This window comes from Sinohyriopsis cumingii, chromosome 6 (assembly GCF_028554795.1).
Source record: "Sinohyriopsis cumingii isolate HCF-2022 chromosome 6, ASM2855479v2, whole genome shotgun sequence".
Taxonomy (NCBI): domain Eukaryota; kingdom Metazoa; phylum Mollusca; class Bivalvia; order Unionida; family Unionidae; genus Sinohyriopsis; species Sinohyriopsis cumingii.
The window spans coordinates 161,521,671-161,545,017 of NC_142966.1; the positions used below are offsets into that span (position 1 = coordinate 161,521,671).

At 33.6% G+C, this 23,347-nt stretch overlaps 1 protein-coding gene across 2 annotated transcripts in view; it reads left to right on the forward strand.

Moving 5' to 3' along the window:
• LOC149798407 (receptor-type tyrosine-protein phosphatase alpha-like) overlaps nucleotides 1-14,795 on the forward strand; it is a 135,019-nt gene extending 120,224 nt beyond the window's left edge. For both annotated transcript variants that reach the window (XM_089963608.1, XM_089963607.1), the window contains 14 exons: nucleotides 2,255-2,328; nucleotides 2,876-2,912; nucleotides 3,307-3,404; nucleotides 3,812-3,937; nucleotides 4,487-4,629; nucleotides 5,234-5,369; nucleotides 5,731-5,880; nucleotides 6,342-6,498; nucleotides 7,371-7,444; nucleotides 7,745-7,882; nucleotides 9,327-9,446; nucleotides 9,906-10,060; nucleotides 10,483-10,618; nucleotides 11,303-14,795. In XM_089963608.1, coding sequence (XP_089819734.1) covers nucleotides 2,255-2,328; nucleotides 2,876-2,912; nucleotides 3,307-3,404; nucleotides 3,812-3,937; nucleotides 4,487-4,629; nucleotides 5,234-5,369; nucleotides 5,731-5,880; nucleotides 6,342-6,498; nucleotides 7,371-7,444; nucleotides 7,745-7,882; nucleotides 9,327-9,446; nucleotides 9,906-10,060; nucleotides 10,483-10,618; nucleotides 11,303-11,374 — 1,616 coding nt within the window. In that variant the 3' untranslated portion in view covers nucleotides 11,375-14,795. The remainder of the gene's footprint in view (nucleotides 1-2,254; nucleotides 2,329-2,875; nucleotides 2,913-3,306; nucleotides 3,405-3,811; nucleotides 3,938-4,486; nucleotides 4,630-5,233; nucleotides 5,370-5,730; nucleotides 5,881-6,341; nucleotides 6,499-7,370; nucleotides 7,445-7,744; nucleotides 7,883-9,326; nucleotides 9,447-9,905; nucleotides 10,061-10,482; nucleotides 10,619-11,302) is intronic.
• Nucleotides 14,796-23,347: the final 8,552 nt, after the last annotated feature.

Consider the following 23,347-nt stretch of genomic DNA (forward strand, 5'->3'; position numbering starts at 1 on the left):
AATGGTTTGTACTTTGTCACGGAAGAAATTTGCAAACATGACAGGAACGTCGACTGGAGAGAAGGTAGTTGGAAGTGGTGTTGATTTCTTCCTTGACATTAGCTTGTTAGTAATCTCGAAGAGCTTTTTGCAGCTGGAACATTCCATGATCTTTGTAGTGTAGTGGGCTGATTTCGCTGCATGGACTATATTTGTGACATTCTTCTTAGTGACTTCATAGATTTGCTTCTGAATAGTGAGTCTGGTGGAAAGCCAGAGCCTCTCAGCTTTACGGCGGTCTATTTTAGCAGTGTGAAGCTAGTCCCTAACACTGCTATACCATGGAGAACACTTTTTAATTGATACTCTGCACTTGGTTGCTGGGGCGTGTTTGTCAAGCAATGAACGCAGACAGTTATCGAGTTGTTCTGCGGTAGGAGGTAAGCAAGTTGTTAGGTTAGCTTGGATGTCGTGAATTAGTTTGGTTCTATTTATCATACGGAGGTTTTTCTCAGTAGCATATAAAGGTGGAGGGTTAGGGACTGATACGTCAAGATGGCATGTAATGCAGAGGTGATCTGACGCAAGGTCATGGGATACCAGGGAGGATCGTAGAATGTTATCATAAGGTCTATGAAGAATCCAATTCTAAAATGTGACCATGTTTATTTGTGGGTTGATCAACTGACTGTTTGAGGTTGAAAACGTTAATGGAATCTATGAGTATTGATGTATTTGGGTTTCCGGGACAGTCAAAGTGAAAATTGAAATCTTCGAGAATAATCAGGTTGCCACCTATCGAATTTCCATGGTCCAGGAGATTAGGAGACTGCTTCAAAAAGAGAGTCAGCCAGCTTGTTTTTTCTACTAGGAGGAGGGCGGTATAGGCAGAAACAATGGAATGACCTTTGCTCCAGTGTGAGTGTGGCTTGGACTAGTTCAAACGATGTGTGGTCGACATTGAATGTTGTGGTGTAGTTAAGACGTTTTATCACGGAGTTCTTTGTGATGACAGCAATTCCACCTCCGCGAGAATTACGGGGGAACGACTTGATGGAGTAACCAGTGGGTGTTACATCCGCACACTTGGGTTCATCGCCTGATGTTTTTAGCCATGTTTCTGTCGCGAAAAATATGTCAACATATTGGTCATTGATAAAATTAACTATTTCTGTGTCCTACTAACTGGGCATTGAATAATGCAATGCGCAGAGGTATCTCTTGGATACTTGACACAAAGGTTGACGAATTAATAGGGATTTGAATTAGGTTATCTAAATTAACGGTATAATTTTTTAAATGGTTGTGACGAAAAAAGGGAGATAACTGGGATTTTTCTTCCTGTTCTACGCCGGCCAGCTTTGAGAAGCGGATGGAACAAAAACTATACATTGTCACCAGTAGAGTATGTTCATAATTTTGCCATCTGAAAAGTAAATATGCTCGATAAACTATAAATAAACGTAAACGAAAGGTTGGTATCTAGTAACAACTGCACTTTAATAATCACTTAGGATGATTATGAATAAAAGGATATGTAGTAAAACAATTGGAGCATTAACACCTAGCTGGTATGCCAAGTAAAGAAATCTATGGAAATGTTTCGGACGAATACATTTTGTAATTGTAATGCAATTTACAAATACGTAACAAATACATAAAGTTATCGAAACAACTATAATTTGAAATCATCTGTCACTGTTGATTGAAGTCATTTTCATGAAACACACCGGAACACACAATTGATGATATCGTGCAGAAATATTAGTTATTAATTTGCATGAATCTGCATCAGTCAATGATGATGCTATCTTTTTCTACAGAAAAAGGGCTATAACTCAGAATGTTATCAATATCAAATTCAATTCTCAAAAACATCCTGACATAATTATAAAGGAATGAAAAATAAATTACATTAAATCAAACACAAATTATTCTGCGATAAACTTGCTATTATTCAATGATGTATAACATTTGAACCCATCTCGTAGTTATTGATAATATTAATAATTTTTAACAGCCTCGAAATAACTTAGATGTAACCTTATTTTAAAAAGAAAGCCAATCAGTAAATTTTACTGATTAAATAAATTATTGGTTTTGCATTCTGAATCATAACGAGGCATGTAAAACACGAATTATTGTAATTTGACACTCTATGATTTTATTCCCGTGCTAATTATATTAATCTGAGAAATTATAATATATATAATTTTAAAAAAAAACTGAGGTCTAAATAATTCCAAACTCATATTTGTTCTATTTCTGGCTTCAGATGACGTAAACCGTGTTCTACTGAATCCAATGAGTAATGAGGACAATGACTACATCAATGCATCTTTTGTTGACGTGAGTGTTTTACATCATCGCAACAAAAACCTTTAGATAACTAATGTTGACATATTGTTATATTACATTACTTTTGCAATTATCTACTGATCCAAAACGAAACTGACGTAGTTCTGGATATTTATAAATATAGTGCTACTGGTATATGAACAAAATTGATGGAATATTTGTAAACTCATATTATCATTCTATTTTTATTCTTTGTATCCATTCTCGCTAATATCATTATTAAGAAAACTATTGTGTAATTGTTTTTTTTATATATTTTGATTGTAATCTTTCGTGGCAAAATACTTTAATTAAATAATCTAGATTAATATCTACGGTTTGTGTGAGACGGAACGCGTACGTACACATGTACTATACTATTATGAAATGTCTTACCCATTTTTCTTCATCTTTGCTTTCACTTCTATATTTTAGTACTACACCTACTACTACTACTACTATTACTAGTATAACTATTTCTAGTACCATGCCCCTAACTTTGCCTCCAAAAAATATTTCTTTTTTGTTGTTGTAGCTATTATTATTATTATTATTGTAGGGCTATTCCGGTCCAAAGATGTATATCGCTTCTCAAGGTATACAAACTCACATCTAACTTCTATGTATTCTTTAAACTTTACAATTTAAAAAGGACACAATGTCATAATCATTGTAAGATATAAATGCATTTCTTAGTTACATGATTTTCAATTATTGTTTTATATGTTTATGGATTAAATTTTGTTGATATAACTTGCATTAGTATGTTATAGAGATATACTTTATTGATAGTGGTTTTTGCTAAGGCCTTCAAGATACAGTGGCTAGTTTTCGTGTGCGAAAGCCAGTATCCATTAGCAACGATATTTCGCCTCGGTGATTGAGATTATGGTCAATATATTTTAAACGTAATTCTTCAATTATGCTTTATTGTTTAGTATTGTAGAGTTACTGTACTGGTACAGGTACCTCTGGCATATTTTATTGAAGGTACAACCAAAGATAACATCGATGATTTTTGGCGGATGCTGTGGCAATATGACGTGGAAAAGATAATTATGCTCACGGGACTTGTGGAAGGTGGAAATGTACGTACACTGAAATGCATGCAAATTTATATAACATTATTGGATTGAAATGGACACGTGTAAGCTATTATACAACATAATAGTCCTCTCTCATTTTAATCAGCTACCTTCACCATGATTTTTTCTTTCATAGACCTTTTACTGGATGTACCTTTCTAATTAGTTTTCACTTGACCGGTATCGTTTTTCAAATATTTATTGTCTGCATTTTAATAATATCATAACATTTTGTTTCTTTACCTTAAAATATTATGATTTTATTAAGCCAGTGATTGTTTTTGATTATAACAATCTGCATTTCTGCAGAGCTTGATCTCCTGGTGGTCGGTGTTTATGGTATTACGAGAGTTAGAGAAAAGAATTCTAATCACAATAATAATTTGGCTCGTTCTGTACACTTTTTATAGCAAAAGTGTGAATTATATTGGCCGGTGGAGGTGGGGCAAAGTAGTGCATTTGGCAGCGTTGCTGTGAGACTTATTGATACGGATTTCTTTGCTGACTACGACATGCGTACCTTGGAAATGACTGTTGTAAGTACAATTATAATTGCAGATATCAATATATAATTCAGATTACAAGCTCCTCGTGCAACGAGGTCAAAGACGACATATGTATTTTTTATTCGTACTCATGATGATATCAACATTGTTTTAGTCAATTTATAAGATACAGTGTTTCAAATATATGCTCTGATCCATTTCTCCTAGAAATGTTTTAACGTTTGGCTATGAAAGATACAAGAGTTTGTTCATTTCATATTCTCAATTTCTTGATATTGACTGAAATATGGTTGGTAGGTCCTGTGTTATATTTATGCACTAGGTTAATTGCTGGTCCTAAAACGAGAATAAAAAATAAACACAAATACAATAGAAAACAAATTCGGATAAGCGAGTATAAAAGAAAAACTGAAGATAAAAATGCAAAAAGACATACAACAAATTTGGTTGGTGCTGCGAGTTTCGAACACGGAACATTTTGTATGGCAAGCGGGACACAGACAGAAAAAAAGATAGATATGATTGTTTATATATTAGATGTGTGTGATTTTGCGATGTAGCTAATTTAATAATTTTCAGGGCAACCTGTCAAAACGCTTGACTCAATTCCACTACACAGCGTGGCCAGACAAAGGTGTACCGAAGGCTGCTTCTTCTATTGTTCAGTTCTGGAGAAGTGTTAACAGAGTACCTACAACAAGACCAATCGTTGTCCACTGCAGGTTCAATACCTTATTGTGTGCTTGTATGCGTTTGTGTTTACTTGTTTCTTGGAGCATTTTACGGCCAATAGTTTTCCTTAACAATAGTGTCTCAATTGTTGACCCCAAAACTGAATTAATTTTAAAATTATTCTGTTCACTGAAGCAGCCACTTACTTCGAAAAATGGATTTTGTGTAAATTATATATATAAAATGTTTGGATTATGGTTTGTTCCTAATTATTTTCGGCATTAATTCTCAATAATTTTCGGTGTTAATTAATACCCCATTCTTCCTTAATATGATGATGTCATATTTGTGCATTTTCATACATATGTTTCAGTCTCATAACGTACGTCTTGATTAATTACCCTGTCAGAATATTTCCTACCTTTTTAAAGTGTACATTGGTTGTTAGGAATAATTTGTTTGAAGTCATGTGGAAACGATTTCCTCATTAACCAGCTTATTGTCTCGTTCTCGTCTGTCTTGCAAATATTTTTATATAAATTCAGAAGCTCAGTTACTGCGATACAAGATGACAGAATAGCTCACTGAAGCAGAAACAGCGTTCTTACGTTAATTTTATCATGACCAATGTAGTTTAGTTCATCTTTCATTTAGTGCAGGAATCGGCCGGACTGGAACATATATAGCACTGGACTACCTGGCAAACCAAGCGAAGGTGGAAGGACTTGTAAATGTGTTAGCATGTGTATCGAACCTGCGACGTCAAAGAGTGAATTTAGTGCAAACAAAGGTCATAATACCAATATTTGTATCCATACTCTTAAGGCAATATAAAAGTATGATCACAAAGAATAATACGAATCTCTATAAAAGGTATAAATAAACATGAGACACGTTTGTCAGCCATGTAAATTATACATATTTGTTCATTTAGTTTAAAGACCACCTAGAAAGTATTTTGGGAAATGGGATAAACAGTTCCTAACAAACACCACTTGCGATTGTTAATCAAGCAGGTTTGCAGATTTCTAATTTCCACTTGGGGGTAGAGATGTCATGAAATATGCTTTTGTTAAAACTATGTGTCGATTTGATTGTTGCATACATTAAACTGACAAGTGTATTTCGTGTAATATTTTTTGTGATTGTAGGAACAGTATATTTTCCTTCATGAGACACTAGTGGAAGCCTTAATGTTGTCAGGAACGGCGACGTCGTCGGAAAACTTTCCGAAAGTGTACAATGAGTTAATGGAAGTTAATAGTGAAAGTGGAAAGATCAAACTAGAGCTGGAATATGAGGTTGAGTACTTTTGTCACTTTTATCCACGCATTATTTATTTTCAATGTATTTGACTTATTTTTATTATGTCCATATTTTCATGAATATTTAATCTCCCACCTACTACTAAAAGCAGATAGGGGAAGTGTTCATATTTGATACAGTTATGTCTTTTTAATGACGCTTTTCTGCTTCAGTCTAATTATTGATAATGAAAGTTGTTATTGAACAAATTGTGCTTAACATGCTTCTTTAAAGATCAACCGTTAAAATCAATCATCTATCTTTCATAATTTGTTTCTCGGCCACTTACTCAAACGCATTCTGGAAACAACCATATTTCAGGAAGCCATTTTTCATCAGATGCCTCTGACAAACTTCAGGCTTCACTTTATACAACTAGTAAGTTTTAAAATCACACGAAGGACCACTACATTAAAGTTTGTATATCATTTAGTTGATCATACTAATATTTTTCCAGAGGTTGCAAAATGAAGTTTTCAGCCACGAAAATGTGTACGCTACCATTAAAATGGAGGATAATGATGGAGAGGAATGCGATTCGAAACAAGATGAGTTCAGTGCTGCTAAAAAGTCTGAAAACATAGCTAAAAACAGACATAAAAATATATTGCCAGGTAAATATTATATATCACCTAAATTAGATGATATTATCTAAACTTACTATAACATTTGTGGAATACCCCACATGACAATGTAATCCGATATGTGGCAATATGGTTAGAGCGTCCGCCTCGAATGCGGGAGATCGCGAGTTGGAACCCTGCCGAGTCATACTAAAAACCTACAAAAATGGTACTAACAGCCACCTCGCTAGGCGCTCAGCATTATGGGGTTAGTGTTCGCGCTCAGCATTATGGGGTTAGTGTTAAGACTGGTCGGCCTGGTGTCAGGATAATGTGACTGGGTGGGACATGATGCTATATATCTGCTGCATAATGCCCCATTGCTAGACTTCACTATAAACTGGCACACTGAAGACATCGTGCGATATAACTGAAATAATATTAAAGCTACGTTTAAAACCCGAATCACACACACACACATGTCAGTGTTAATGTAACCTGGAATTAAAATAAGAAAACTCCGAATGCTTTTCTAAGTTACATAAAGAAAACGAGTAAATGAAACCTAAAGAAAACTTTAAGGTATATTTATAACATACCTCACCCACAATTGTAACTCTCGAGTGAAAATATAATTCAAATGATTCGAACGCATGAAAACATACAAACATTGTCGTATGACATAGTGGATGTAGACAATTAGAAAAGAATATAATAGAAAAGAAAATTATATTCCATAATATTGATGATGGTCTAGCTATTTATGACTGAGTTTGGTTCTTCTTAACATTAATTTACAAATTCCTTTCTAAATCTTTTATAAAGGTCCATCATGTAGCAAGCATCAAAGAACTGGAATTAAATTAAGACTCTTCTATATTTTCTATCACAACAGTCTAACACACGTTTAATATTTTTTGCAGCTGACAGACACAGGGTGTATCTCAGTACACTAGTTTCGGGCAGAAATGACTACATCAATGCTGTTATAGTACCAGTGAGTATATGTTTGTGTCTTGTGCATAACACATTTACCAAACTCTGATATACAAACGTTAGGTCAAACTCTCAATATTCAACATATTTTATTCATCCATTTAGAATTATTAGTTTGCTATATCTCAAAGTAACTAGTTAACATTAAAGGTATTTTGTTTACTTTAAGATATTTTTCTTCTACTCTGATATAATGAAACTTACGCATATAATGCATTTTAAAACGCTAAATCATAAACAAGTGTGGTATATGTCAGAATAGTCTCTGTTTTGACTTAGTATGCATCTGTCAACATTTCAGAGTCACCGACAGAAAATGGGATTTATTTTGACGCAGATGCCTCTAACAGACACCGTCATCGACTTCTGGAGGATGATCAATGATCTCGAAATCAGAACAATCATCATGCTTAACTCGGAGAGCTCGAAAACACGTGACGTATGTTGACCTAATTACCTAATCGACTCGCCAAATAAGCACAAAGACAAATACTTTAGGAAATTACTAAAGAAACAAGACTTTATGCATTTGTTTTGTTGTTAGCAACTCATTGTTTGGGATTTCAATGTGCCGAATCGACTGTACTTTTAAGTAAATGGTAGATTTGCTACACTATTAAAATGGCTTTAATTTACAGAAAAAGGTTCTAATATTGATATTTCAAGAAAAGTGCGTGATAATAGGGACTTGAACCTCAATGGCATTATACATACATATATATTCGCATGTTTCCAGGTTTGCAGCCAATTAAACATTTTGGCAAAGTCGTCAGCTCCTTTGCTCGATTATCTACGAGTTATCTTATCGCGACTTACTTTCGGCAAACAACAAAAGCATCTCGCTACTTTTATGCATCCTGAAACAGGCAAAAATGTTTACACGAAACTAACTTCAGTACAAAGATCTCAGTAGTATGCCCATCTCCCTTACTTTGATAAATCACTTCCGTAGAATGTGATCAAGACAGGAAGTTGCACCACCTACTCACAGGTGTTCAAAGAAAACGACACAGTATTTTAGAACTTCTAAGGGGCTCTGGATATTATCTAAAGGAAACAATAAATTAATAAGTCATAAAAAGCTAGTGTCTTGAAAAGCTTCATGCAGAAATGATTATAAATAACAAGGTTCTAAGTCAATACATTTTAAATTATTTAGTTTCTTTGATATATTTTTTAAATAATTTTCTCATATTAATTTCAACAGTTGTTTAATTTATACTAACATATGTGGAACACGTTTTACGTGAATAAATCCCATTGCAATATAACATATCATGCTTGGTACTTTATATTTCGAACTCTCCGTAAAGGCAATCTTCCTAGGAAAGCTGAACCGGCGAAATGGTCATCCACGATATATCTTAAAACCTTTGAAAATTCTGAAACCCTCCAAGTTATATTATTTTCAATCTTTATAAATTATTCAGCAAATAGTTAAATCAGATATGTCACTTCTGAAGTCCATAGACCATTACGTTGTGTTATCGTACTAACCAGTTCGTTAAGCTCACCCTCCCTTTTCAGTCTTCTTTGTGCGTTGTGGGGACGGGGGTGGGTGACATTTTATATTTTCATTTTGTTTGTGGATGACAATGTACAGATTATTCAATACTTTTTCTAAGCACCGTTATAGTTCTCAGTATTTGACCCAGCTTAACTCTTTATGGTGGTAGAACTTATCCTATAATCGCAGGGCGTGGCTTTGAATTTAATTTCATATCACCCAATATCACGCTGGGAATAACTATTAATCATCGCAGTCTTTCTGAACCTCAGTCGTTTGTTTCTAATGTGCTTTTCGCTTTCTCGTTTGACATATTATTTTACTCTTGAGGATTCGTGTGTAGTGAATTCAGATTGAGACAATACCTTTTTTACAGATTGGAATCTACTGGCCTAAAGACAGAGAAGTGCGGTTAGGAATGTTCTCAGTAAGACTTCTAAAGCAAGAAAGACACAAAAATTATCTGGAACGTACACTATCCTTCTCATTTATTGGGGTAAGTTTAATTTAATAATTTGTATGAGCTAGTTGTTATAAAACAATGAAGTTTTTAAAAAAAATTCCAGATGATTGTTCAGTTGATATGTGAATGTTTAAGTGCAAGCATTCCTTTCACCATCTTTGTGTCTCCCTGTATTTCTCATACCAATTCTCTGTGTGTGCTTGTATGTATATATATATATATATATATATATATATATATATATATATATATATATATATATATATATATATATATATAACACTGTGTGTACTGCCTCTTGTAAGTGCCTTGCGATTTGTATCAATGACGTCGCTTTTGACAATTATTTTGCAATTTCTGACTAGATTATATTGTTAACCTAGTCTTCTATGACTAACATCCTGATAAAGCTAGGACACCCTAAGGCACAATGATTATTGAAAAGTGTCGAAAATTGAAAACCGAACTAAAATGTTTATTTGTGTTTTTGAGGATGAGGCTACAAGATCCATAAAACAGTTTCAATTTACGAAGTGGACTGAAACAGCAGATACACCCGAAAACACTGAATCATTTCTGCAACTTGTTGATGCTGTTGACAAATGGCAAAAAGAAAGGGAAGCAAAACCTGTCGTTGTCCACTGCATGTATGTTCTCGGTGTATCCTTCTCGAAAATTTTATAAATATAAGTATCTCATCCATTTAAAAATTATCAAAATGGGTAATCTCTCTGTGTCTCTATATATCTACATTTCAATTATTGAATATTTGATGCAGGATAATGACTCACTGTATCGTTATTTCTATTGCATAAATACGTTTCTTTTTACTACATTTTCCGGCCATATTCTAAATGCTCTTAAAGGTTTATAAAATTTTCCAAAGAACATATTGTTGTTTGCTGGGCGTTAAATTATGATATATTCGTTAGTTCAAAAATTGTAATTAGGTTCCTAATTAATTAACAATGGACAATACTGACATTTTAAAAGTACATATAACAGTTAATAATTCAGTAATTGAAAATAGGAGCTTGAGGTTTCATTAAATGTCATGTTCTCGCTCAAGCAATGGTGCTGAGAGGAGCGGATTATACTGTGTTATTTCCACGGTGATTGACAGACTGAACGTGGAACGAGACGTGGCGATTACCCCGACGATTAAACGAATACGAGCAATTCGTCAGCAGATCATACCAAATTATGTAAGTGTCTATATTTGCATATCTGTATCTATATATGTGAGGTTCTATCTACTTTGTACTATAGTATAGGTACTCTTACTATTTGATTGTAATGTTCAGGCAATGTAGGATGACTAATAACAGTACATTATTGTATATTCTTAATGAAACAAAGGATTTTCTCGTCTATATCGGGTTAGATTAGAACAAAATACTTTTTTTCATGAAAATGAATAATTTCGCTTTCATGAATTGACATTTCAATCATAAAAGCATATAAAATAGTCTGCTTGCAAAGAGAAAGTAAAAATTCGGTCCATTGCAGATACGTTGGTAAAGTTTATTATGTATGTATGTATGTATGTATGCGTGCGTGCGTGCGTGCGTGCGTGTGTGTGTGTGTGTGTGTGTGTGTGTTTGTATGCATGTATGTATGTATGCGTGTGTGTGTGTATATGTATGTACGCATGTATGTATATATGTACGAAGGTTGGTAGGTAGGTAGGTAGACGAGTAGATAATATTGGTATGAAATGCACACAAGGTATTATTGATCTTGTTTCGATTGATTATAACTAAATGTGTGTAACATAATGATCATCTGTCAACAATGATATATAATATTGCATTCCGAATTGCGTAATTTCTCTTTTCTTCTATGATGTATTTACTACTAAGATTGTTTGTTTTTTGTTTTGCTTTTAGGAACAATTCCAGTTTTGCCACGAATGCATATTGCAGTACATTAATAAGTTTGAAACATACTCCAACTTCTAAAAAGACATTTATCTCCCTGTCCAACGTTCTCGTTCTTATTGTCCATAAAAATTAATATCTTCATTGCATTATAACTGTTACTGAATGATGAAGTGTATACAACGTATATCTTAATTTGTGCAAACTGTATTTTTGCCTATAAACATAACCCAGCCAATCAAGTTATATCTTCAATACTGCAAATTTTCAGATTTCCTTTCCGAATATTTGTGCTTGGAATATACATACTTTAATTGTTCAATCTTACTTTTTTTAATTTAAATTCTTCTAGGAAGGTTTTGGAAATCAATATCGAATAAATCCTGTTTTAATAGTCTTATACATTTTAAATTTGTCGAAAAGATCGAGGTTTCTAAAACAAAATTGCTGTAGGTTTTCACCGACGGTCATGTAGAAACATATCGTTCCTCTACTTTATTCCGTTGTTTCAGCTTTCTTCTTTTAGTATATCATTCATAGTTTACTAGATAAGTTGTTTCTGTTTTTCTCATTAGCTCTGCATTAGCCATATCCATCGAATCGGTAAATAGAGATACCCATGGTCGTCAGTCTAATGACGATACGTACCTTCGTGTCTCATTCCCTCGTGAATTTTGTTCCCCATCCGAACCTTATGAGACTTTATGTTTAGAAGACCTATGCAAGGTTCAACTTGCAGTGTTTTCAACAAAATCTAACAGTCATGATACCTGTTTAACAAAGGTATCAGAAAATCACTTCCTTCTATGATGCCATCAAACATGGACCACGTTACTAAGAATAGAACATTCAAATTCTCAAATAGTACTCAACAGAAATTTACCATATTTGACTGAGAGCAATCCGGTATGAAGACACGTGCATTTTCAATGAAATATTAGTGAAAATAGGAATATTCTGCAACAAGTTATTTTGCTTTCAAAATTAACTAACCCAATCAGAATAAATGAGACAAAAAGAATACGAGTTTCAAAGCCTTTCAGATTTATATAAATTAATGAATAGTAGAGATCATATGTAGCCTGCGTTATTACGCATAGAAGAGAATATTTGTAAACAAATATATATCAAAGACTGCTTGAAAGAATTTGACGGAAATCACCTTGGCATTGACGTCTTCCAATATTAGGCAAATGATGTTGGTGTACCATATATATGGAAGAAGAAAACCAAAAAAAAAAACCTTGAAAGAACTGGTTTTATGAGATATTCAATCAAACCACTAGTAAACATTTCTACAGAAAGTATTCCGCTAATCCACATTAATTAGTCAACTTCTCAGTTTTGGATGTTACGCAGATGTCATCCAGTTGAACGATCTCTTGTCATGCTATATTTATTTCCAGTCTGCAATTGTCTCCCTTTTATTTCTCTCCCAATTTAAATTTAGTTCAGTTGTACGTTTAATTATTTGGACGTATCGTTATATATTTGAAAGAAGAAAAAGAAATGAAATTTGCAGATTATGGATTGCATTTATATACACATAAATGGGCAACTATATTTTTTATTCACACAACGTATTTCATGATACTATTCGATAATCTTATCATGTAACAGCAAACAAATCACATGAAATAGTGTCATTAAAATACAAACTGATCAATTTGAGAATTGACACAATATTATATTACACAATTTATAATGTCCATTTGGAACAACTTAGTACGTGCATCATTTATCAAGTTGGCATTGGTGTACAAAACCATATTTTACAAGTTGCTGTTTATCAAAAAATTTAATTTAGCATGCACACTAAAGATCTACGTTTCACTCAAAACCGGACATAAGGTCAAAACTGATATTATTAATGATAAATAATTCTTCATTTCACTTGTTTACAATCTCTAGAAAGGTAATTCCAGTTATTAACACCCATGAGTCACAGTGATCAAACCACATAATGCGAATGCAAATTATCTGTACGTGTATAGTCACCAAATGACTTGGAGAAGATTATTTGCAAATTGATAATCCTATAAAGCTTCGATCCATTATAATGTGTTTTCATTTATATATGAAATGTTGCAGTGTATAAAATCACTTTGCTATGGTTTTGATGCACACTGAATTTATTTAAATTTGAAATCTTAGCTGTCTAGTCAACTTTTGTATGCAAATGATGTGACCATGTCGCTGTGTAATGTGTACATGAATATGATATGTACATATACTGCAGCGTTCAATAGTTTGTGTTTCTTAAATCTGATGGCAAATATTAAATAACGATAAAATTTAGACTTGAAATGCTCGCGTGTATTCCATCAGTGAATATTAGGAACACATTGTGCAACACCGAGTCACGATACCAGTATCGCGATTATACTGATATAAAGACTTGATAGGGATGCATATTTCATCACTGTAGGGTATGAGTATAGGTTGAAAATCCCAAACGAATGACAACTCTTAAAATAAATAAAACTGATAAGTTATATGTGCTACTCATCTTCACGAAAGGGCAGTGGCAATTTTTCGTCAACTTATATTTCACTTTAGCTAGCACGATTTTCTCGTGCATGAATTTGAAAAAAAAAACATAATTATGAATCAAGTTTAGAGATATGTATCACACAACAGTCGACATTATTACATACTGCTTTCGTGTGTGAAAACGAATTATAAATTTATAATTAAACCTACATACCATGTGTCTTATGATAAAATGAATTGTTCATCATTTTTTTCACAGTGTCTAGAGCAATCAAACATCATGTTGCATGACCAGTAATAGTAAAATCGATTTATCTACCTCAGATCAGGTTGGCCAGATATATAAAGTACTGACTGTACAGTTCAGAACATGTCACTTTGAAGTACAATATTTATTATTTTTCATTAAGTTCGATATCCATATTAACAATGCCAATTTCTACTCCATGTATAGCCAGGAATGTTTTCAGCGAATTTCCTGAACTCTTTATGTCATGTACTTTATATTAGGTTGAAGTCTGGTGGGAAACTATTTATTCTACGTCGATTTATCTAAACATTCATTCCACATATTTTGCCACGCATAAAGAACATACTGAGTTAGATCGTATTTTAAGTCGGTATATGGAACCTTCCATTTAGTAATGGGTGACTACAGGTCCGCCAAACAAGACTGAGAGTCACTGGGATTAATTAATTAAGAATTATCAACGTTACGGTGCAACGACGGATTATGTATGGTTTGTTTTTATATATGCATGCATCTTTATATATTATATTTTGACGATATTTGCTTCATCAAATCAGGAATTCTTTTTTCCTTAAATCTACCCATCATAATCAGAATACAATATTGGAAAGTATGTAATCTACGTATTATGCAAAAATCGGCTAAACTTTTTAGGTTTACAAATTGTATGACTTTATCACGTATCAAAGAAATTGAAGAAAAGTTCGTTTGACTTAATGTATTATATGTATTACATAAATACAGCTTCTATTATTTGGAGACTCCTTTTGTCATTTAGCCCAAGAATTTTAATAGTTATCCTCTTTACGTGTATGGTTGGACAAGTAGATTCATGTTGATTGTTTCACCACTTTTACCAACTACCAATTGAACTTCCTACTTACTAATTAACCTAGCTAGTATTCTGGCCAAAGAATTTTAATAGTTGCATTCTTTATGTGTATGGTTGGATAATTGGATTTATGTTTAATTTTGTACTTACCTACTTACCTACCTACGTCCATGAATATATATATATATATATATATATATATATATATATATATATATATATATATATATATATATATATATATATATATATATATATATATATATATATATATTAACATATTCGCATCCGAGCATATGTTTTCGAGCAAAAGTAGACGTTTCCTATTTACGTATAATATATGGATGCTGCTCCAATACATTACAAAATGACCAGGCTCACAGGTTAATCTATGTGTAGTCCTGAAAAATTTTTAAAACTTTAAAGGTTCCAATACCTATTCTTTAAAACTTACCAAATCATCATGGGATCGTTTCACTGAAAATGGAGTTACTTTCACACAGTGTCAGAAGATACGTCCGCCGTAACTTACGCAAACTGAGCCTTTCTCAGAAGTGTGCCTAAATCAGATAAATCATCGCATCTTAAGTATCTGCCATAAGGTTTATTCCTATGACTCTTCAGCGACTGGAGACAAGAAAGGTGCCTATAGTGACGTTAACTTCCTGTACGAATGACGGCCTCATAGAGGACAATAATACAATCACTAACAACCATAATGTCAGAGGTAAACTCACGGTCTAGTAAATTGTCGGGGACGAGCGGGTTAGCCCCACTACTGCAATTACAGCTACAATTACAGACCAAATGCACACAAGTAGAACGATATTCATAAAAACTAACAATGGGCATAGAAATACAAAAGTTTACTAAAAAAGACTGTGTAAAAGTGGATGAAGTGAGCAATGGATAAATAACAGCAAATGGAAGACAATGTAGTATATATGCAGTATTAAATATATTTTTTGTTGTTTATGTATCAACATCCATGTTATAAGCATCATAGTTTTATCATTGATGCCATTGTAAAACATATCATAATATTTGTGCCTTAACGTCCCCGATTAATATAATCATGAAATAATATATTGTTATTAGTTTTCTTTGGAAATTATTTATCTTCAATATTTACTACACAAATCAATGTTAAATTATTTAGCTCCATGTGTAGATACCTAGACAAGATGTACATACCATAGGTACATAAAATAACAGACTAATGGAGACTTAAAAAGATAAATGTTCTTGCAAATAAGAACATTAGAAGAATGTTGGAAATTCTTGAGAGAAAAAAAAATGTTTCAATTGAAAAAAGAAAGTATGATGACACAAGATCATGATTCACTGTGTCACCCAAAAAATTGTGTTTAAGATGGAATTACTGAAATGAAATTCAGTGTTTTTGTTTTGTAAATAAAGAATTTATTACAAAAATTCCAATGATCATTATTGACTTAGTGATATGCATATATTTTGAACATCTTAAAACACATCACAATTAACCAGACATTACTTAACTGTTTATTACATTCATTTTGTATGATGTATCTGTATGCATCATTGTGGCAGAATTTTGTATTTGGAAATGCAGGGAAACGTGTATGGGGTCCTTTCTTGTACGTTATAACCAATGCATCGAAAAAATGATAGGATGGGGAGAAAATACATACCGAGTATCAAGACGCACAGATGTGAGAGTTAATGTATAGAACGATAAATGACAAGCTAATTGAAAAGAAATTTGGCATGTTTCTAATTTTGTCGTCTAAATGGTTTTGTTTTAAGTTCTTGTTCTTATTTCACACACAAACACACACGCGCACACATACACATGCGCGCAAGTAGATTCTCAACGGGCATGTAAATATTTAAGGGTGTCATATTTAAATATGAACTGATGAGGCAAAATACAAACCTGAATGTGTACGGGTAGTGGTTGAGATCACAACATTGGTCTCCCACCGAATATATCAGCTGAGAATAATAATTCTTGGAAAGCGATATGGTGATATTAAAAATAGGTCATCCAAAGTATCGAGGACCTGTGTTCTGTACCGGAACACATAATGGTTTCTCAAATTTTGTACGATATTTTGATTTTGAGTAAGTCCGAAGATGATAAAAACGGCCGTTTGTCCTTGCACAAAACTTACGCAAGAAAGCTCTGTGCCTTAACGTTAAGCGAATGTTTACGTTAATGCATAGTTTACGGAAGGTTAGTGAAAAGGGGAAATTCTGCTTACGCAAGGTCGTTTGCGTAATTTACGCTAGACATATATCACGCTAAGCTTACTCACTTTAGTGAAATGGACCGCATGTATTTTACCCACTCATAACTGAATACATTAACATCATAGATGAAGTTCACATGCAATCATTGTCAAAATATTATTGAGAACACGCATTCGGTGCGTCGGAAAGAATACTCTCAATAATTTAGGGTTAGTGAAGTAAAGTTAACCGAAGGCTTGCAACAATGTGAATGAACAACATCATGGTACAAAAAGCAAGTTGCACCTCTATGTAGACCTACCACAAAGTAATTTACATATTTTGTGATATATATATATATATATATATATATATATATATATAGAGAGAGAGAGAGAGAGAGAGAGAGAGAGAGAGAGAGGGAGAGAGACATACATATACATATATATACATATGTATATATACAAACATCATAACCTGAATACCAAGTATGGCTAATTTATTTAATTTTATTTAGTGTTTGCAGTTAGCAAAGAGAACATACCCATTGGTTGAAAATAAAACATTGAATATTTAACTTAAAATCACAAATACGTTACTACTGAATTATAACTGGCGGCGATACCACAGACAAAAGAATCGTAATTGTAACATTTGTTTTCATTCTAAAGAATCGGACCAAAAAGAGATGAAAAAGCAGTGAACTTCTTTTCGGAAAATATCGTGAATTTAAGGAGGTCTTGTATTGGCACATCAACATTATAGCTTGTAATACAACACGATATCTACACAAAAATGTCTTTAAAAAACTTATTGACATTATTATTGTGAGGTTTATTTTCATACAATATCTAAATTCAGTATATTCTCCTCCGAATATAAAAAAAATTGACAAGATTATACCAATATTGAAATATTTTTGCAAATTCTTTTATACATGACGTTATTGGACTTAAACTTCATTACGAACATGTTTCGTCGTAACACTCTGAGTGGTTAGAGCGTTTGCTTCGCACGCGGGAGGTCGTGGGTTTAATCCCCGACCGAGTCATACCAAAGACTTACAAAAATAGTACTAACAGCTCAGCATTAAGAGGTTAGAATTAGGACTGGTCGGCCTGGTGTCAGGATAATGTGACTGGGTGGGATATCATGTTACATGTCTGCGACTGGATGCTCCAGTGCTGTGCATCACTGTATGCTGCTGCCACACTGCAGATATCGTAGAGATATGACTGAAAATTTTTTAAATCTACGTCAAAAATCCAAATCACAAACACACGCCGTTTTTACTTCACTATTATTGACGGTTCATTAATAACCATTTCTGTGACACTTCATTTTGTCTCCCTTACGGGTTCAATGACCAATTAATTGATATAAATACATAGGTATATGCATGAATTGATCCATGAATAGCAATATAAAAACATACGTTCGTATGAGATACATACATACATACATACATACATACATACATACATACATACATACATACATTGGTGCATCCAACATTGCGTACACAGAAAGCTACAACAGAGCGGGACATAATACTAATAGTATTTAATAAGGCGGGTATAGCCACACAGAGTGATTTCCTCCTGATCATCAGTCAGAAAAATATTAAGGGTCGCATTGACATCTACGATTGCATTATCGTTATTCATGCCAAGCGTGGGTCATCAAAGTGTGGTCAGTACCAGTCCTAGTATTTACTACTGGAAGATGGTTCTTTTATCGCAATAATACATAAAAACAGGAAGGATTATTAACTAGACAAAGGATCATTGTATAATCTATGGGCAATTAAGAACACTGTATCTGAGGATTGCTTTAGGGTCATGCCTGAGCAGTAAATGAATGTACGTACTGTTCTGGTTCAATATCAGAAGCATGCAGGAAGCTGGTGACAAGGATGTGATTCTAGAATGTTGCCATGGTAATATGCATTCAGTGATATCTTCACGAGAAACGATAGCCTGAAAAGTCTGGCTAGATATTGAAATGAACCGCAAAAACGAAATGGATATTGTTAGGATAATATCAGTAATCGCTTACTTTCTAGAAAAAAAACTTTTAGAGGCGAGTACAGTTGTTTAATATCAGCAAATCTGTATGCAGGTGTGTCAGCTGCAATAATCACGTTGATTTGGAAAAGCATGGAAAAGCAACCCAAGCATCCAAGCGTTTGACGTTTTATTATCCCGGTAAACCTTTCTGGAAAGTTCTGCATTTATGGTGATTTTATATATTATTATAGTATGAAAATAATTGATTACGTAAAGTCATATCGTCCTGTCATAGCTCATTACATCCCGACCAACCATCTAGAAGCGTTGAACTCAATAACCTTTAGCGGGTCATTTGTTCCTGGTGAGTGAAAGAAAGGATTATTAAAATATGCGACGCGCGACACATTGTAATAAAGATCGGCTATGCATGGTAAAATACTAGGATAATGTTGATAATGCTGATATAATTTTAATAGCGTCGTCTCGCATAATATCAATTCAGCCAGTAAATACGTTACTTTCTCTCCGACAGTATCTGCGTGTTCATACGTTAGTGTGGACATTTCGTCATCGCGGACGTAGCGTATACCGTTATAACAACTTAGCACGATTTAGTTGATCACACAATAATATACAGTGCTAGGACTCTGGGCATAAACTAAATAAAAGAAAGAAGTGAAACCAACAAGTTTTGTATAACGTAACAAATAATGTAAATAACACAGGTATACATCAAACTGTGAGAGGAAATTAGTATTATGACATGGATTCAAAATAATCCTGAAAAAGCTCTCGTAAAGTCCAAAAGAATCAAACGGTTCATATAAATTTCATATCTGGAAATATACTGTTCCGCTAAGAATCGTGACGTTGTGAAATTGGCGTTGTCCAGAACTCCATTACATAATTCACAGTAGTTCCAAAATAATATTATTTTCCATAGAGAACTTTTTATTCCCACTGAACAGTCTAACAAATGATTTTCTCTCAGACAATATCAGTTACAACATACAACACACCTGCAGACTTGATGTTACAGTATGTGACATAAGCTAAGCAAAAGTCATTTTTAGTTAAATTAATTGTCAAATTTGAATAACTCAATCGCACGAAAAAAATCATGATCGTTCTAGGAGATATTATCAGGATTCGCTCTTTGTAGTAATGTTGTCTTTATGAGCATCTCAGCCATCGTTACCACGGGATATCATGTTTTTAGGCGCTGGAATGTTGAAGGAGACTTTTTCATACGAAATAACATCACTTTGTATTGGTAAAGTCCGTCTGGAGTTTCAAAGCCCAAATTGTCCTATCCATACGTAGAATCTGCCAAAATTGTTTCAACATGTCAATCTTGGTGACATATTTTGCATTTCTAATTATGTTAATATAGTCATCAATTCTTGGCATGGGAAATGAGTCTGTCTTGGTGATACTATTTACTTTTCTGTAGTCATTTAGCATACGGAAAGTTTTATCTGGTTTCGGCACAAGACTGCACAGCGGGCTTCAGTTAATTTTTCTTGGTTCAATAAAGAAAACGAATATTCTATTTCTGTTTCAATTATAAAGCGTGCGATATCAAAAGTTTAGATTTTGATTCTGTAACATTTCAAAATTTTAAAGACTGTTTGAACCAAAGTCACCACAATCCGGTTGTACGTCACCAGTTAGATCGTCATTGTGCGGGACATGAACAATTAAATGAATTGAATGAATTACAGAACGATTTAGATTAACATGCTTTATATATTTATGATTTATATGGCTTAACTATTTCTAGTTCCGATTTCATAAAGTGTCGATTAAGTCGTTTACCATAAAACATGATCTGAACATGATTTGGAGGTATGGATGAAAGACTCAGAATTGTATGACCCAAGCTGATATGCGTATTCATTCTTTTTAAGTCTTGTCCTACCTTACTTTCATTCTTGATTGTGTAGACTGGATATTATTTCCTGACATGTCAAACGCTATTGCCAGTTTGTATTTAAAATCAGTGAAATAATTAAGTTTTTGTTGTTGTTGTTGTTGTTGTTGTGGGGATTAACGTTAATTTTCAGGACATGATAGGTTATGTATGGCGGTCACTATTAATCATGGAGAAAGAACCCGGGAAAACCGCGAGAAGAACCACCGACCCACGAGAAGCTGCTGGCAAGCTTTCTCACATACTCACACTGGCCGAATCCTAGCCTCGAACCAACGCAATCAGAGGTGAGATGGCAGTGATCCGTAACAGAGAACAATTTAGACTAATCGGCCACTCAGGGCCCCACATAATCAAGTAAATGAATCTGTGATTTATCTGTTAAAAGAAACTTCTTTTTCAGCAATTTGATTGTCAACAAAAAGTGTGTCAAAAAATACATTTCAAAAGCTAAACATCAAGGACTCTTAAATTGACTTCCTAACAGCAAACAGAAATAAATGGATACCTTCGCTACAATTGTTTTTGGTGCCAAAGCAATACGACCTTATCAAATTATTTAAAGTCTGATGAAATTTTTCCAAAGCCCCTTCGCTTTCAGGATGATAAGCAGATGACATGAATTGTTGGATACCTAATTTATACATAACATGTAGGAAAACCTCTCACATGAAATTAGAACCTTGATCAGATTTGACGGATTTGGGATGGCAAAAGGAGCAAAGATCTTTATTAAGACTTTGACTATAGTTTTATCCTTAATATTCCGTAAAGAAAGTACCCCTGGAAACCATGTTTACGCACACATTATTGTCAATAAGCATTGATTAGTTGATCTGGTCTTATGTAAGGTAACTACACAGTCTAACATTATTCTCCTCAACGACTCGTCAAATGCAAGAACAGGTTGTAAATAAGCTTTAGTATCATTTCACTAGAATTTCCTACCATTTCACAATTGTGTCAAAATCTGCTATAATTAGAAACACCACTCTTAGTTAACGGCCAATAAAAACTAATGTAAGATCTTGTCATAGGTTTTATAGACTGTTAAATGACCAGCCAAGCGGTTTTAATGAGCTAAACTACGAATTGCCTGTCTGTACGACTTAAGAACAAACATTTGATAGTTCACTGAACATTTGTCATACATACCTTATGTAGACACACTTTTCTCATAAGGATCTTATTGATTTATAAATCTAGAAAGTTGATATCACTGCTGGATCAGCTTTGTTAATAGTCCTCTGAGACAAGGAGGAGATCTTGGGGTCTTTTTCCTTTTATACGACACGTTATTTTCCTTCGTCACCCTGATCAGAAGTAACATTATGATTGGTTACATGGGGATTGCAATGATCAATATCTTTCATTGATCAGTAGCAGCGACAGAAGTGACCTCATCAAAAGACTGATCAATACCTGTGTCAGCAAAAAGAAATAACTTCTTGATCAACTTTATTCTCAAGAGCTTTTTAGCCATAGCTCTAGTAACTGCACAAACAAGGTATACATCAAGGGTTTTATTTTCAAAGGAAACAATGTTTGACCCCAACAAGGCTAGTCAGTGACAAGTGGACTAACCACAACCAAATCTCCGCAATGAATGAACACCCTAAATGGAAAAATATATTCATAAATTGCCGATAGTCACTGGTTCTGAAACTCTGTCTGATGTTAAATTAACATATTGGAGTGGAATGTTTATTACAAAAGCACATTATAATCCATGAACAAGAACATTTTGAGAAAAAGAAGACTTTTCATATAAAGACAAAGTACTTGATAATATAAGACTCTGAGAAGCTTCTGTGTCCCTTCATATTTTAGGTGGAGTAAGATTAGCCGAATCACTAATAAGGGATATAGAACCATTCGACACGAATGGTTATTAATTCTCTACACTGAAATCGGACTGGGTTTTGTTTGATTTAACAATTTTATTGTTTTCAATACATGACCATGATCTTGACCTAGGAGAAATAAGAACATTTGTATTTAATTCTGTCTCTCTTTTAACTTAAAGCAATTAGAAATAACGTTCCCAAGCTTCATGCAATAGGTATACTTTGGAAGAGATATGAATTTCTAAAGAGTCTTGTGAGACTTTTGATTCGTATAGGTTGTACCAGATTGAAACGTGTAAGTACTTGCTTGAGAGTGAGGTGGTTTCTTACTAAACATCTGCTGAGAGGATCATGGATTGCCAAAAGAAAGCTAACTTCACTATCGACGCAGTTCTCTAATTTTTCAATTAATATTAGTTGTCTAAGTTTGGAATATTCTTCATCATTTTAGAAGTACACCACCTGTCAAACAGTAT